Raw genomic sequence first — 17,671 nt, 5'->3', positions numbered from 1 at the left:
CAGGTTGGTCCTCAAGAAAGCTTAGACACTTAACCGCAATAAAGAAATAATATCTGCCCCAATTTTTAAGCAACTATTGTGTGTATGCCAATCTCTGTGCAAAGTATAATATTTTACATACCCTAAATGTATTTTTTCTTTTTTCTTCCTTCTTTTTTTTTTTTTTTTTTTTTTTTTTTTGAGACAGAGTCTTGCTCTGTTACCCAGGCTGGAGTGCAGTGGCGTGATCTTGGCTCACTGCAACCTCCACCTCCCGAGTTCAGGTGATTCTCCTGCCTCAGCTTCCCGAGTAGCTAGGATTATAGGCACACACCACCATGTCTGGCGAATTTTTGTATTTTTAGTAGAGATGGGGTTTCTCCATGTTGACCAGGTTGGTCTCAAACTCGTGACCTCAAGTGATCCACCCGCCTCGACTTCCCAAAGTGCTGGGATTATAGGCATGAGCCACCGCCCCTGGACCCCTAAATGTAATTCTTAAACAACCCTCTGAAGAGTGTAACCCCCAGACAGCTCTCCCCATTTTACAGATGAGCATGCTAATATTGCCCAAGTCGCAGTGCGGGAACAGAGCAGAACTGGAAGCCAAGCACACTTCCTTGTTCACGCTCTTTCCCCTGCAGTACTTCTGCCTCCTTGGTAACATGACTGTGTTTCCAGGTTTTGCCACAATCTCTTCCTGCCATAACAAGCACAATGAATGTGAGCCTTATGTTTTGTGCTTTTCGTCCTGTTATTTTCCACCTATAGAAGAAACAAAATATTTGAGGACATTATATATGTAGCTTCATTATTATGTGTCAGTCATGTGCTGCCACATATGGAACAGATGCTGTGTGACTTCCAAAAGTTGTGTCGTGGCACAATTAGAAATAGCCCGTTAGAAGGAGGTAACAGTATATTTTTTTAAACGTAAGTTTGCTACACTGTTTTTAATATTATATTCTTATATATTTGTATGTATCTTTTATGTATATTTATTTTATGTATATTTACATATGTGTATATATACATACTTATGTATATGTATGTGTATTTACTGTATGTATATTTCATTTTATGTGTATTTTATTTTATATATTTTTACACAGTTTATATCATATATTTCTATATGTTTTTTAGCTGATGAAGAGTATGAAGATGGAATTGAAAGGACATGTGACACTCTCCTTATGTGCATTGTCACCGTGCTGAATCAGGGCCTCAGGAACGGTGGTGGTGTGGGGGATGTGCTAAGAAGGCCATCAAAAGATGTAAGCCAGAGTAAAAGTATTTTTTCAGGAAGCACATCTTTTTTTTTAAAACCTTTCTTCACAGCATTTATAATTTGGGTTTGGTTTTCAGGATAATATATTGTACCATTTGCTTTAAAAGTATAGCCATGGCTGTTAAAGCCAATTAATTGTTTGCTAGGATTACATAGAAACAGCTAATGTACTACAATTCTTTGTGTGTTTGTAGAGTGGTGAAATGTTTCCAAGTTAATCTGTGTATTGCATTACAGCAATGAAATCATGACTGCGAACTTTATATAGAGTTGATTGTTACATAAATAACATAAACGAGATTTCCTCTTGCCTATCAGGTTTCTTGAGCATGAAGATTTACTCTTTGCTTCTGCATAGGAATAGCCTCCATCATTTATCATGATAAATACAATTGAGCCAATTCTAACAGGATTTCATATATTAAAATGGCAAAGTGGAAACATTTCTCACTAGCTGCAAAATCTCAAGTGCCGGGGGGAGCTTGAAGCATCTTCGCTCTGCTCAGGCCAGTTGTATCATATTGTCAAGCCATCTAACCTCTTAACCTCAGGTTCCTCTTCTGTTAAGAAACTGGATTGCACGGTCTCTAATTTGCATTTTAATATTGTTCATCAGGTAGAAATAAGAAGGAGCTGTATATACTTGACACTGTATGGCCGAGAATAAAGCCTATTCCAGAAATTGACAGATCATTAGGTCCTCCTTTGCTCCCTAATCACTGACTTTTGGAATTGGCATTTAACTATCTTTTCTACAATGTCTGGGATAGGAGACCACTGTGCCAAAATGCATTTAGCAGAATGGCATAATAAAGTTGTTTCTAAAGAAAGCAAAGTCCCACCATTGTGGGAAAGACATGTGTCAGTCCTAGAGAAATTTAAGTGGTTCTGGAAATAGGCTAGGAAGTTTTTCTTACAACACTTCAAGTAAAGATGGAAAGTGAGCCTTATTTTTCCAACTTGGAATACTATTTATATTCATTTTGCAAACATTTATTGAATATATTCTCTGTTCTAGACAGTGTACTCAATCAGTATGCCTAGAAAGTGTGTGTGTATATATATGTATATACACACACATACACATATATATATACACATACATGTATGTATCTATATACACACTCACATTTACATTTTTTTAAAATTTTTATTTCAGGAGCCCTTGTTTGCTGCCCGAGTGGTTTATGACCTTCTTTTTTATTTCATTGTTATCATTATTGTTCTGAACTTGATTTTTGGTGTTATCATCGACACTTTTGCTGATCTCAGAAGTGAAAAACAGAAAAAAGAAGAAATTCTAAAGACAACTTGTTTCATCTGTGGTAAGTGTTCTGCAGATGCTAAAATAATGGATGAACAAACTGTTTGCAGGAAAGAGGGGCTAGAGGGATTTTTATTTTTCATGCTTTTGGAAAAATTATTTCAAAATGAAGGCTGGATAAAATTCAGATTATGTAACTGAGCATTAGACTGGAATTCTCTGCTTCTATAAATAGAGAGAGGAATTATACCCCAAAGCTATCCTGTCATTATTTCTGTGATTTACATGATTCTCTGACTATAGAAATGTGATGCAAAATGCCAAAAGGTTTCACCAACTGGCAAACAGGCTTTTAATCACAGTAACATATTTATTACACAACAGAATGATATTTAATTTTGTTAGAATATGAATCCGAATATGATTTTCGAGCAGCTTGAACTTCTACTCACTGACATCACTATGTTTTGGATTCTGAACTGAGCCTTCTCAGTTTGTTTGTTTGTTTGCTTGTTTGTTTATTTATTTATTTAGAAATGGAGTCTTGTTCTATCACCCAGGCTGGAGTGTAGTGGCACGATCTCAGCTCACGCAACCTCCGCCTCCCGTGTTCAACTGATTCTCCTGCCTCAGCCTCCCAAGTAGCTGGGACTACAGGCGTGTACCACCACGCCCGGCTAATTTTTGTATTTTCTGTAGAGCCGGGGTTTCTCCATGTTGGCTGGGCTGGTCTTGAACTCCTGACCTCAGGTGATCCACCCACCTCGGCCTCCCAAAGTGCTGGGATTGCAGGTGTAAGCCACCGTGCCTGGACCTTCTCTGTTTTTAATTTCTCTCTCTCTCCTCTCTCTCTCTTTCTCTCTCTCTCTGTCTCTCTTACATACACACACACACACACACACACACACACACACCACTCCCCTCCCGTTCTCCCATCATCTCTCCCAGTGCACACAGCCTTCTTCTTCCTTCTCGCTGCCCTCATCATCCCCCTCAGCTCTGCCCTCTTCTTTGTACCCACCACCTCTTTTTGGCCTCAGATGTCTTTGTAGCTGGTCTCTTGGCACCCTAGAATCTATCCTCCTCTTTGGGTGATCACCCACTCTGGGTTTCAGTCACCTTCCTTATTTCCACATTAGGCTGAAAAAAATCTTTTGGTGATAGTAACAAAACAAGCCTAAGAGGTTCACTACAACATTACTCTGTGTAACAGATTGGGCCCTCAATACATTTCATTCTCTCCTTGTTTCAACTTTTTTTGAGTGACTCATTCACCTCAGTGGCTCTCCAAACCTTTTCTACCTTCCTCCAACAGTTGAAGGTGTACCAGGTAATAATGTAAAATAATATGCCATATTCAGTGGAAACAAATAGAAAGTAGTCATTCCCTGTTTTGGTGTGTTCACGATCTATTTTGGGATACAAACACAATAAATAGCCTTGCTATCTCATGCATGGAAGGAAATGGTAGAGAAGTTTACAGGAAGCTGCAGGTACCCAGAGGAGGGATACCTCTCCAGGGTGGGGTAGGGAGTGAGAAAGAAGAGTCAGGAAAGCCTTTAGAAGAGATGGTAACTGAGCTGGTGGTAAAAGATGAAAGGGAGAGGTTGCCAGATCAAAGTGAATACAAGCAGAAAGGCCAGGACAAGCAAAGTCATGGAGGTGGAAGAACAGTACAAGGGCCTTCACTTACTCTAAAGCAGCTCAGTGTTGCTGACATAAACTTCAGAGCAGGGCACGCTAAGAGAGGAGGTTGGCCAGACCACGTGTGGCCTTTTATGTTAGGCAGCTTGGACTTTATCATCCGGACTTACAGGGGAAGATGAACCATTAAAGAATTTTAAGTAGAACAGTGCAGGGTCTAATTTTTGTTTTTGCTTTAGAGCACTGTGGCAGCTTTGGGAGGTCATTCATCAGGAAACAGTACCAGAAACAGAGTCATCAGGTAGGAGGTCATTACCACAGTCCAAGTAAAAGGTAACAAAAGCAGGAGAGTTAGTGGTGGCAGTATTAAGGGTAAAAGACAAAGTCAAGAAATATTTAGGAGATCACATCTTTAAATCTTGATGGTTAGGAAAGGATATGAAAGATAGCTTGGGTGCCCAAGCGGATGGTAATACTAACAAGCGATTGAGCTTGAGAATAGGTGAAAAAAACAATTCAGGTAGGAATATGCCGAGTTTAACTTTGAGAATCCTGAAATTGAGGTGTATAATGACCCACCCCAGTGGGATACAGCACAGGTCAGTTCATGAGTCTGAGCCTCAGAGATTGAGTCTTCACTGGAGACTTAACTGGGGAATCCTTAGCCTATATGTGATAGTGAAATCTGGAGTGTGGAGGAGGGTGTCCAAGTGAGACGAGAAGCAGAGAGACTACAAGTGGAAAGCCCCAGCTTTGAAGAGTTAGAAGAGAAAGAGGAGCGCACACCAACAACTCAGAGTACCAAGTCAGAATACTGTGAGGAGAGCCAGGAAGGGGTGACCTGTGGAAGAGAGGGGAGAAAACAGTTTGGAAATACATGAATTCATTATCAACTCTCTCCAAGCAGAGCAAGCCAGTAACATGGTCTGAAAAAGCCTTCTGATTTCTTATTTAGGAGGCTTTGGTGAATTCAGGTAGAGTGGATTCTGCAGTGCTGAGTAGAGATTTGCTAGAAGGAAACTGAGAGTGACCCAAGAGTCTTCTGTTTAATGTCTCAATTAGATGGGGAAAGCAAAATTGAGAGGTAATCAAGGAAGATGTCATACAATTCGGGGGTTTGGGGAAGAGGCTGAGAGGACACTCCTTCAACCTTGGAAGATAAATATACCTCCTCCTACCTTTATAGAAAAATAACCCACACCCTGTATTTTTTTCTGTTTTTCTCTTCTTTATGTGACAACTATCACCACCTCCATTTCTTCACAATAGATGTATGTGTGTCTCCTTTCTTCTCTTCTCAGCCTTTCCAAGGATGATCCTCTCTTCCCTTGGGTCACCTCACCTGGAGCTCTGTCCCCTTTCAGCCTCATCATAAACATTTTTTAAATGATTATTTAACTTACTACATGTCTGGCTTTTTACTTAGGTATTTCTTTTGATACTATGTTTGATGTATATTACCACCCCTTTACAAACATAGGAACAGAGACTTGGCTCCCATCAACATCCAGTTAGTAAGCAGAAGAGCCAAGATTTGAACAGAGGACTACCTAACTCAAAAGTCCACTCAGTTATCCTATTCTAAAATGACAAAGTGACAGGTTCTCATTCAAGCATAACCAAGCCTGAGGACAGATCCTGGTGGAAGGGTATAGAGTTATGGGGCCAAGGTGTTGTTTAGAAGGGTGAGTCCCATACAGGAGAATGACGCTGCCCTTGGAAACCTCTCGGTGTATCTCATGGTCTTTCTTTTGCACTGCTTCTTCCTCTATGCCCTTTTCTTCATGGTCGTGATCATCATCATGTTGGTACACTACCTCTGAAAGAGATGCTCTTTGGAAGAATGGACCAGAGGCTGGAAGCCTCATTCTAAGACATGATATTTTCTCCTGTATTTTAACCAAAAACATGAACAGCAACCTAAGCCCATTGCTCACCCATGATTCCTGCTCCTCTAAGCTTTCCCTTCACAGTCAGAATTCTCTTTGGCTTTCACAGTTATTAAACAGCCAGTCACCTATAAATTCCTTTAAACATCGTAATAACTGTCATCAACAAACTGAAGTGTTCTTGAATCTCACTATTAACTTCCTGCTGACCTTTTCTTCTCCCTCTGCTTCTTTTTCTTGGTCACAGGGTCTTATTCCTTCTCTCAAAACCCCATAATAAGAGGTTTTGATTTTGCCCTTGACTCCTTGTCTCTTCTCTCTGTCCTCCTCTTTGACATCACTTTTATGCAGGTTATTGTCAAGTATGCAGCTCAGCTCCAACCTTTTCCCCAGGCTTTCCCCTCTGTTTTCAGTCGCTCACTGGACAGTTAGACAGGCATGTCTTCCTGGCAGCCAAACTGGCCATGTCTGAAGCCAATGCATCATCCCTTTCCGACTCCCTCCTCTAGCCTAGCTCTTTATCCTGACATCCATATAGCTATTAATAATATCCCACAGTGCCTTCAGTTATCTGAGGGAACCACACCATCATGTTTAGCATCTCCTTTTTCCTCTTCCAGGTGCCCTAGCTACCATGTGCTAATGAATCTACCTTCACAATCTCACCCACATCCTTCCACACATTCCCACAGCCACATCTTGGTTTTTCAGGCTAACCCTGGCTCACAACCCCAAATGGTCGGCTTGGTGTTGCCAGGCTAATTTTTCCAGTTTGAATTATTCATTTCCCTACTCAAAAAGCCATCAATAACATTGCACAGTCTATAACTCTGAAACTCTAATTTTCCTGGCATCTAAGCTACCCCACAATGTGGCCCCTTCTTTTTTTGCCTACCTTCTCCCCCACCATTCTCCCATTTATAGCTCAAGTTCCAGGGCAACTACATTACTTACCTTTAACTTCCTAGACTCTCCATGTATTCTTAGTTGTGGGAGAACAATTTCATTTGGAATGCCCCAATTCCTACGCTCTGAGGTGCAGCTCTAATGCCATTGTTCTAGAAGTCTTCTCTGATCTCACACATCTGCCCCTAAATTCCTCACATTGCACTTAGTGATATGGCACTGTACATATTTCTGTTGTCTGATCACCTCTGCTGGATGCCATGCATTCTCACATCAAAGAAAATGCATGAACTTTATAGTCAAGTAGTCACAGGTCTACACTGGTTCTGCATCCTAGCTATGTGATCTTGGCCAAATTTCTAATCATCCTGAGCTACTGTTCCCTCCCCTGGCAAATGAGGAATATAATGTCACGGTTTGGAGTTGTGATAAGTATAAATGAGATAATGTATATCAAAGTCTCTAGCAGGAGGCTTAACTGAAGGTCTGCCCTCAACACATGTTAATTTCTCTTCTTTAAGAGAACCAGATCCATGTCTTATCCATTTTTTTCCGCTTTCATAATGTGTATTGGTGAAGATCCATAAATATTTGCTTAATGAATGACTATCCAATAAGTCAGCCTCAGGCTGATACTGTCTGTATACTTGTCTGGCTTATAATCTACAAAAGGAAGATAAAATACTGAGATCGTATGTACTGCAGACAGCAGGTGTGCTGATTCTAGGTTGCTCCAGATTTTGTTACATGCAGGGCATTGTTTCTGTGGAGTGCTGCCCACAGGAATATAGGGTGACATCGCAGGATGCTCAAAGAGATGTAAGATCAATATTGTCTGTTTTCTAGAAGCTTCACATTTATTCAAAAATCTGAGAGAACACTTAGGTAATTTAACCTAAGTGTAAACTTAAATAGTATTTTTATATTAGAACAAACAGATTATCGTAAAATAGAGCAAATTCAGTGTGAATATTTAAAATAAAATAGAAACTTTTTTAAAAAATGGATAATTGGCTTCAGGTACTTTTAGCTGCTACTTTCTGGGACCTCAGTAAAAGAAACATATACATTTTCTGCTCTCTTCCCTTAAAGGACCTTCAGCAGAAACACATAAGAAGCATTATGATAATGTATATCTGATATATATGATAATGTATATTCATTCATTCCTAGAAGCTCCAACCACACAAATGATATAATTCATCTCATATATGTTAGGAGAACTTAGTTAACAAGAATGATTTAAATGTTTGGTGTATTTGGGGGTTGTGCTGGTAGGCTATAAAATAGTGACTGGTCTAGAAATAGTTCTTGGTAAAGTTGGATATGAAGCTGTAATCCAAAGAAGGACATAGTACCAAATAACAAAGGAGAGAATCTCCACAGTAGGAGAGAACTGGCTCCAGGTGTGTGCCAAGGGACACCCAGAGTAGGACAAGAGGGTGTAGATTCTGTGACAGGCAGTGGACCAGTTGGAACTTTCCCAGCCTTGAAGACAATGTCCAGATGTTTGAAAGTGAAGCGTGACTCAGAAAAACAATAGCCAATGATCCAGAAGGTGGCCATGGGAGGGTGATGATTAGCAGATGACAGAGCTGAGCAGGAAGCAGAGACGCAGATTAGCTCTTGCATCCATATTAATTATGAACGTTGAGTTACTAGAGGCTGAAAATCCAGTAAGAAAGAGATGTCGAAAGACCAGGTGTGACAGAACAACAGCACGGAGAAGGGATTTGATGACAGGTCAGAATTCCTATTTTGAGGCCAGGCGCGGTGGCTCACGCCTGTAATCTCAACACTTTGGGAGGCCAAGGCGGGCGGATCACGAGGTAAGAGATCGAGACCATCCTGGCTAACATGGTGAAACCCTGTCTCTACTAAAAATACAAAAAAAAAAAAATAACCGGGCATGGTGGCGGGTGCCTGTAGTCCCAGCTACTCAGGAGGCTGAGTCAGGAGAATGGCCTGGACCCGGGAGGCAGAGCTTGCAGTGAGCTAATAAATAAATAAATAAATAAATTCCTATTCTAAGGATAGGGTATCTTGCTGTGGTGATATTATCATAAACTCAGTCATTCAAGTATCACAAACTCAAGTCATTCAAGTCAGATAATTCAGAGTCATTATTGGTTTCTCCTTCTTCCTCAATCTATACCTCTGATTGGGCATCAAGTCCTTTCAAGTTTTCATTCCAAAATGCCTCTTCAGTCTCTCTTATTCATTTATTTAATTATTCTGTCAAATTTAGTTGTATGCCTACTGTTCTCCAGACACTCTGCCAGGTGCTGGTAATGCAAAAATCAGTCAGACAGTAAAATGGTAGAGGCTAAGATGGAAACAGACACATTTTCATAGTGAAGTGTTGTGGGCCCAGAAGATCAAACAGCTGGTTGTGTCTGTGGGAGTCGGTGGTGGAAGTGGGGGAGCTGAGTCTTGAAGAAGGAATACTTGGAAGGCAGAAAAGAGAGTAGATGAAGGTGTCTTGGTGTATTTGGCAAATGATGAGAAAGGCAACATTCTACAAGAACTGTGCTGAGTGGAATGTCAGTGCCTGAGTCTAAGAATGACTTTAAGTTCTCTGGTCAGTGGGGACTTCATTAACAGAGGCGAAGAAGAGGGCTCAAGAAACAAATTTTTGATGAGCTAAGTTTGACATCCCCCACAAGCTATCCAGGTGAATATATCCAGCTGACAGCTGGAAATAGGAATGGAAGTTGAGAAGAAAGGTCAATACTGGGGATAAATATTGAGAAAACATTAGCAAGATGATGCTAAAACCGCAGAATGGATGATGAAGCTTAGAGAGCAAGAACTTATGAAGATGAAGAACAACCAGTTTCCCTCTTTTACATTTCCCCCTCCACTGCCCTGGTGCCTGGGTCTTGCATCCTCAGTCTCTTATCCCAATCTTCCCCTGAATCCTGCCACAGGAATGACTTGAAGTATATCTCTGAACACACTAGTTTCTACTCAGAAGTTTTCAGAATAGGCTGGGCACAGTGACTCATGCCTGAAATCTCAGCAACTTTGGGAGGCCCAGGCGAACATATAACCTGAAGTCAGGAGTTTAAGACCAGCCTGGCCAACATGGTGAAACCCCATCTCTAGTAAAAATACGAAAATTAGTTGGGCATGGTAGCACATTCCTGTAACCCCAGATACTCAGGAGGCTGAGGCAGGAGAATCGCTTGAACCTGGAAGGCGGAGGTTGCAGTGAGCTGAGATTGCACCACTGCACTCCAGCCTGGGTGACAGAGCAAGACTCTGTCGAAGAAGAAGAAGGAGAAGGAGAAGGAGAAGGAGAAGAAGAAGAGGAGGAAGAGGAGGAAGAAGCAGAGGAAGAAGAGGAAGGAGAGGAAGAGGAAGAAGCAGCTTCCAGAATAAAATACAGATGCCTTAGCTTTGAGTTTAAAGCTTGCCATTGTTTCTGCCAGATGTACCATTCCGTCTGCATCTCCAAATGTTCCCTTTCTGCCACACTAGAGTAATTGACATTCCCCAAACAGGTCATGTTCCTTTATCTCTGTTTTTTCCATGCCATTTCTCCTGCCCAGATGGCAAAAGAACATGGGTTTTAGAGTTAGAAATATTTGTATTTAAATACTGACTGACTCTTCTACTAAATAGGGGTATTGAGCAATTTATTGAATCATTCTGAATCTATTTCCTCACATGCTAAAAGGTCAGATTGGATTACTGTAATTATAATAGCATATTTAGACATCTTTATAGTTGTCAGCATCAATAGGTGCTCAATAAAAATCAAGTACCTTTTATTACCATCTGCCTCTTCTCCACTTACCATAATCATGTACTGAGGCTGGATTTTTCAAGCTTTACACCTCTTGGAAACCTTTTAAAATGACCCTCATCAGAATTCATTTTGCACTTCTTTATGCTCCCTTGGCAGTTTATACCGCTTCAGAATATAACACAAATTGTCTGTTTCCTCTACTGCATTACAGATTAATTGATAGTAAGAACCTTATTTTTATAGCCTTATTACCTTGCAACTGGTAGATGTTTGAATTGAATTCTGGGAAAATCTACTTTAACATTTTCTCTCTTTTGTTTGGTTTGTTTTTCTCTGTTTTGTTTGTTTTTAGTGTTTTGTGTTTGTTATTAATAGCTCTATTGAGATATAATTCACACACCATATAATTCACCCATTTAATATGTACAATTCAGTGATTTTTAGTATATTCAGAGTTGTGCATCCATCACCGTAATTGATTTTAGAACATTTTCATTGTCCCAGAAAGAAACCCCATACCCTTTAGCCATCATCTGATCCCTAACCTTCCATCTCCACCTCCCCCTAGCCATCCACTGATCTACTTTTTGCCTCTGTGGATTTGCCTATATTGGACATTTTATATAAATGAAACCATAATATGTGGGCTTTTGCAACTAGCTTCTTTCACTTAGTAGGATGTTTTAAAGGTTCATGTTGTAGCAGGTATAGGTGCTTCGTTCTTTTTTATTGTAAAACTTATCCTGTCATATGGATATGCCATATTTTACCCTTTCATCAATTAATGGACATTGGGGTTGTTTCCATTTTTGATTATTATGAATAATGCTGCTATGAACATTCATGTACAAGTTTTTATGTGAACATACATTTTCAGTTCTCTTGAATATATACCCAGGAGTGGATTATGCTTAGTTATATGGTAACTCTATGTAACCATTTGAAGAACTGCCAAACTGTTTTCCAAAGTAGCAGCTGCACTATTTTACATTTCTGTTAGCAGTGCATGAGGATTCTAATTTCTCCACATCTTCACCATCACTTATTATCTGGTTTTGGTTATAGCCATTCTAGTGGAACAATATTTTAGTAGTGAAATATTCTTAATTCAATCAATCAGTATTTAATTGAGTGCCAACTATGTACCAAACATCATTCTGAGCTATTGGGACCATTGGTGAAGAAAAGAAACAAATATATCTGCCCAGTTGGCTCTTGTACTCCAATGGGAGGACAAACACAATACTTAATAAACATAATAAATTTTTATCCAAGTTGCTGGATGAAATAACATTTCTTTCTTCTTTGCTGATTATCAGACAGGCTTTTTCTTACACAATCATTTTACCTCCTTATCTTAGAGTTGTAATCCAATTTAATTTAACAACTTTGATATGGCTATATTCAGCCTATAGGGAGATAGTAAGCCTTATAAGAAAAAGAGAGGAAAAGGGAAAAGGTGATCAAGAAGGTCAGCAGAAAGGAAGGGATTGGTTGTGTTGTTAAACAGGGTGATCAAGTTAAACCACATTGAGATGGTGAGATTTCAGCAAAAACTTGAAGGTGAATGACTTAGTTAAAGAGATGTCAGTGAGAAGAGTTTTGTAATCAGAGGAAACAACCATTCCAAAAGTCCTGAAGTCCAAAGGCCCTGTGTTAAAAAAAAAAAAAGCAAAGAGGCCAGTGTGGTTGCATGGGAGGTAGCAAAGGAGAGAATAGTAAGAGGTAAGGTTAGTGTGGCTATGAGGCAGAGTCACATAGGATTTAGCAAATACATATTGCATAGGACTCATACTAAAGAATTATTTATTGCTTATCTGAAATTCAAACATAACTGACCATGCTGTAGCTTATCTAGCAACTCTACTTGTAGGCACTTGTAAGGACTTTGACCTTTATCTTCAGGGGCTGGGGGAGCCATTGTTGGGTTTACAACAGAAGAGAGACACCATTTCTCTTGGGTTTTTAAAGGATCACTCTGGCTGCTGTGTTGAGAATGGGCTGTGGAGAGTAAAGATGGAAACAGGGAGGCCTGGGAGTCTATTGCAGTAATCCACATGAGGGATGACAATGGCTCAGACCAGAGTGTAGCAGCAGAGTGGGTGAGAAGTGGTCAGTTCTGGATATATTTTGCAGGTAGAGCCAAAAGCATTTCAACATGGATTGGATGTGGTGTGTGAGAGGCAGAGAGGATTCAAGAATGACATCTAAGCTTTTGGCTTGAACAACTAGAACAGAGCTGCCATTGAATAAAATGGGAGGACTGTGGTTGAAGCAGGTTTAGCGAAGAGAATTGGAGTTTATTTGGGCATGCTGAGCTGATGATAGGTCAAATAAGATGAGGCCTAGCCATCAGCCAGCAGATGGTATTTTCCATACAGATATCCAATAATGTAAGCAAAAAGTCACCCCTTCACTAGGGACAGATTTTTTACTTATTGTGCTTTATATCTTATTATTTTAAAAGGGTCTTCAGGCTGGGCAACATTGTGAAGCCCCATCTCTACAAAAACAAACAAACAAACAAACAAAAATTAGCTGGGCATGGTGGTGCATTCCTCTAGTCCCAGGTACTTAGTAGGTGGAGGTGGGAGGATCAATTGAACCTGGGAGGTTGAGGCTTCTGTCTCAAATAAATAAATAAATAAATAAAAGGGTGTTCTACATCCCTGAGTGAACTTACAAAAACTGCTTAGAGAAAGAATAGCCAGGGTTGGATTTCAGTTTCCTGGTTTCTTCTTCAATATCTGAGCTGTAAAAACCAAACTGAATCCCAACATCCCACTTCACTTGGCCTTTGAATTCATGTTTCCATAGATGTTTTTCTTCATCTCTATTCATTTCTTTTCATCTATTCTCTAACTTTGAGAGAAAAGAATTTTATTATCTAGATACTTTCTTTACTGTACTTCCAAAGGCTTGAAAATGTACCCTGGAAATGGAACAGATCACCCCCTCCCCAAAATGCCTGGAACATGGTACCCTAGAGGGCTGGTGTAGTGTGAGCCCTCATTGTCCTCAGCATGTGGACGGCCATCTCCTTTGTGTTCCTTTCACTGATTCCAAGTGGTTTAAAATGGATGACTCTCTCAATTCCTTCCCTCTTTTAATCCAAGTTCCTGGGTAAAATGACATGGTTTTTTTTGTTTTGTTTTGTTTTGTTTTGTTTTGTTTTTTCTCCTGTCCTGATTAGCAAGCATACCTTTTCTTGCATGATCATTTTTACCTCTTTTTCTCAGGCTTGTGGTACAGTTTAATTTGAAAATTTTGATATGGCTATATTTAAAATTATCTGCAACTTTTTCATCTATTATAGGACTGCACATTTCCAAGGATCTATGGGGAAAAATAAATGTTAGTTGGGAAAAAAAAATCTATAAATGATGGCCTCTTTTCTGGAGGTCTTGTGTGCTGTGTTGTTCTTAATCATAACATTTTAAATTGGCACACTCTTCCTGAAAGCATTTTTTCACAATAATTATTATGTTTTGTTTTTATGCTAAGGAGCAAGTACTGATTAAATGACGAATTACATATATTATGTTGCCTGTGTTTTGCAGGACTTGAGAGAGACAAGTTTGATAATAAAACGGTTTCATTTGAGGAGCACATTAAGTCAGAACACAATATGTGGCATTATTTGTACTTCATAGTCCTGGTGAAAGTTAAAGACCCAACAGAATACACTGGACCTGAAAGTTACGTGGCTCAAATGATTGTGGTGAGTGACCAGAAGGTTTTAATTTGTGACTATATTGCATCTTGTAGATTTTTATCTTTTCTACCCTACCATCCTCCCAAAATACGGAGATTGTAGCATTCATTTTTTGTTAACATTTAAATAGGCCTGTCAATCACTGAAGAACATTTACACTGACTAAGTCATTGGTTCGCAGTAGACTCCTTGGTTATTCAAACCAAATTTGAGTCTCCAGTGCACAGATGATATTTCCTGGATTCTCTGTGCAATAACTAGCACCATCTCAGTAATGTCCATCACCTTCTGACCTCATACGTTTTATCATTGCTGATGTCCCACTTCCTGAAATCTGGAACTTTCCCCTTGTTAAATATGAACAGAAAATTCATACCTTAAGGCATCCCTTGGATTTCAAAAATCAAGAGTTTAAGAAATTGAATTATGTTTGGAGATAGTATGATGTTCAGTCCTAATGGGAGAGCACTGATTTTTCCATCAACACATACTTCGGATTGTTTTACCAACGTTGCTGATGAATTTGCACTGATCTTGCCATATCCAGTTGCTTATAACTCCTCAATAACGTCATGTGGTTGTCCATGATTTGAAGTTTCTTCTGTCTCATAGAAAATTAAAACAAATTGGCCCGAAAGGGAAATTCAAGTTACAACTTCAGTGTATACAGATACACGTTTAGTGAGTATCATTGCGTCTGATATAAATGTTTGCATTCTTATAATTAAATATAGCTATAGATTGGATACTCCCCCGCCCCCCCAAAAAAATCTAACAAAATTGTGTTCACCATTTGAGAAAGAGGCCTTAGATGACTCATGATCCTCCTTGCTACTTGTTCCTAAGGAAAACACTTAATAAGCACCAATGTTTGCACCAATGCTGAAGTGTCAGCAAACTTATCATCTACTTAGGAAGAGACTATAGTTAGGGATCAACCAAAGAACATTTTTGGAGGATAACATATTAATAATTATAAGTTCATATCATCATAGTTTACCTTACCTGCCAATATTTATGTCACAAGAGAGCTACATGTAAATTGGATGTTTATATTTCAGCATTTTCATGCTTTGTTATTAATGACTTGCATTCTACTCTAAGTTGTTTTCTCTTCATTCTTCATTTGACACTGGATAAAACCTAACATTGTTTGTCTTCTCCACTTTTGCCTTTCTGCCTCCTCCTCCTTTTAAATCAGAGGAAAAAGGTAATCATTTTAAGGATATATATTCATGGTCATCATTTATACTTTCTTGATCTCATTTGTGAAAAACATTTTGTTTCTGCTTGCTGGGGGGAAAACCATGTAAAACATTATATTTGACCTCACATTGCTGTCTTTTATCAAAGTTTGAGTAAGTTTAATCGATATACATTTATTAGACTCCTGTTATATGCCTTGAATGAATAGATGTTTGGATATACACTAAAGAGTATCATATATTCCCTCTCTGCCAAGGAACATAGACCTTGGTAAGAGGAAGGGGGGAATAACAAACCCAAAATAGAATATGCCAGGTTTTGCAAGAGAAGTCCAAATGAAAACCTGTGAAGGCTTCAAGATGGAGAGTGGCATCCAATGAGAGCAGGTGGAAGGAATTGATGGCAGGGGGTGGGGGGTGGCAATACACCCGAGAGAGGAGGATTTCTGTAGATGGGGAGTGTCTGTCTGTAAGAGGGAGTAGCCGGAATAAAAGCATGAACATGAGACTCCTGGACACTCGGGGGATTGTGAGTTGCCCAGTTTCACTGGCACATGGTCCGCTTATAGGGAAACTCTGAGAGATCTGACAGGAAATGTAGATTGGAACTTTGAATAAAAAGATAGGCATTTGGATGTTATTTCATCAACAAGGGGAAACCTCTAAAGGTTATAACTAAGGGAATAATGTGACCTAGGCAAAAAGGCAGGCAGCAGTGTGCAGGCTGGTTTGGAGAGAAGAAAGAGGAAGTTAAAGATGGAATTTGGCAGCAGATGAGATTAGGGGTGAGGATATGTGAGGACCAGGGGAAGTCGAAGAGAGCAAGATGAGCCTGAGATGCCAGCCAGTGTGAGCCCGGTCATTGGGAGAAAGACGGTGGGTCATTTCAGAAGGTATCTTTGTTAGGGAGAGAAGTTGGTCAGAGAAAAATTCTTGTTGATTTTGAGGTGAGACTGGAGGCCAGGAGTCATGGGTAGGAGGAGCAGTGGTGGAGCAACAGCGTGAGCCTTGGAGCCAGGAGTATCAAACCATTGCACTGTCATTTATCTGCTGGGTGGTCTTGGATTTCATGGCTGAGTCTTGAAACCTGCCTGAGCCTCTGCCTCCTCATCTAAATGGAGGAACTGTTGCATTGCCCACAGGAGGGTTGTGCACTCAGTGAGATGATGTGTAGAAAGTGCCTCATAGAGTGCGGAGACTCTGTCTGTAAATGACAGTTCTCACTGTGACAGTTCACATAGAATGACCATGGAAACCGTCAGATTAGAGAATGGTGGGGAAAGGGAAAGAGTGTAAAGACAGAAGAGAAAACTTGAGACAGAACCCAGGGGGATCCCCCTTTCAGGAAAAAGAAGAAAGACAAGCAAAGAAGTAAGAAAGGAGACAATAAAGAAGGCATAAGGAGAGCCAGGAAGAGGAGTATGTCCAAAGCCAAGAGTTGAGGATTTCAGTGTCAGAGTCCAACAGCATCAATTGCTGCAGAGAGGCCAGAAAGAAGAGACAGGTCAAAGCCTTTGGATTTTATGATATAGAAATCACCAGGTGACTTTTTACCTTAAGAGAAGACTGCTGTGAAAATGTTGACCCATCTCTAGCCTTAACATTAAAAGCAACATTTTAACAGGCACTTGTACTTGAGTTTTTAAGTATCCAAGTACTTATCCATGTTTCTACCCAGGCTCTTCTGTCAGAGCTTTCTCCAGAGCCATGACAAGAGGGATGAGAGCTCACAAGCTTGTTCCAACATGAAACGTTTCATTTTCATCCAAACAGTGCACATCCAAGAGAACAGGCTCCATTCCTGAATTTTAATGGCCAGGAGAAGGAAGAGTGATATTAACTTAGGTCTGATGGAAATGAAAAGTTGTTTGCATGGAAGGTTATTTATGGAAATAGCCTTTTTGGAAAAGATCTAAAAATCTGTAGCTGAAAAACCCATTTCAGAAAATCTGTTACTCCAAGCTCTGTGGAGATGCTGGCCTTCTGACTATCCTCCTAGAAAGAGAGAAGATTTTGTAGCATGTGGA

General features: G+C 39.9%; 1 protein-coding gene across 2 annotated transcripts in view; it reads left to right on the top strand.

The window, feature by feature from the left end:
* Nucleotides 1-17,671, top strand: part of ITPR2 (inositol 1,4,5-trisphosphate receptor type 2) — a 492,964-nt gene that overhangs the window by 432,529 nt on the left and 42,764 nt on the right. For both annotated transcript variants that reach the window (XM_023209041.2, XM_023209040.2), the window contains 3 exons: nucleotides 1,123-1,253; nucleotides 2,427-2,592; nucleotides 14,285-14,445. In XM_023209041.2, the coding sequence (XP_023064809.1) occupies nucleotides 1,123-1,253; nucleotides 2,427-2,592; nucleotides 14,285-14,445 (458 nt within the window). The remainder of the gene's footprint in view (nucleotides 1-1,122; nucleotides 1,254-2,426; nucleotides 2,593-14,284; nucleotides 14,446-17,671) is intronic.

The sequence above is a fragment of the Piliocolobus tephrosceles genome, chromosome 10, assembly GCF_002776525.5.
Source record: "Piliocolobus tephrosceles isolate RC106 chromosome 10, ASM277652v3, whole genome shotgun sequence".
Taxonomy (NCBI): Eukaryota; Metazoa; Chordata; class Mammalia; order Primates; family Cercopithecidae; genus Piliocolobus; species Piliocolobus tephrosceles.
Note: the sequence above shows the minus strand (reverse complement) of the source record. Positions and strands in the feature narration are given on the sequence as shown.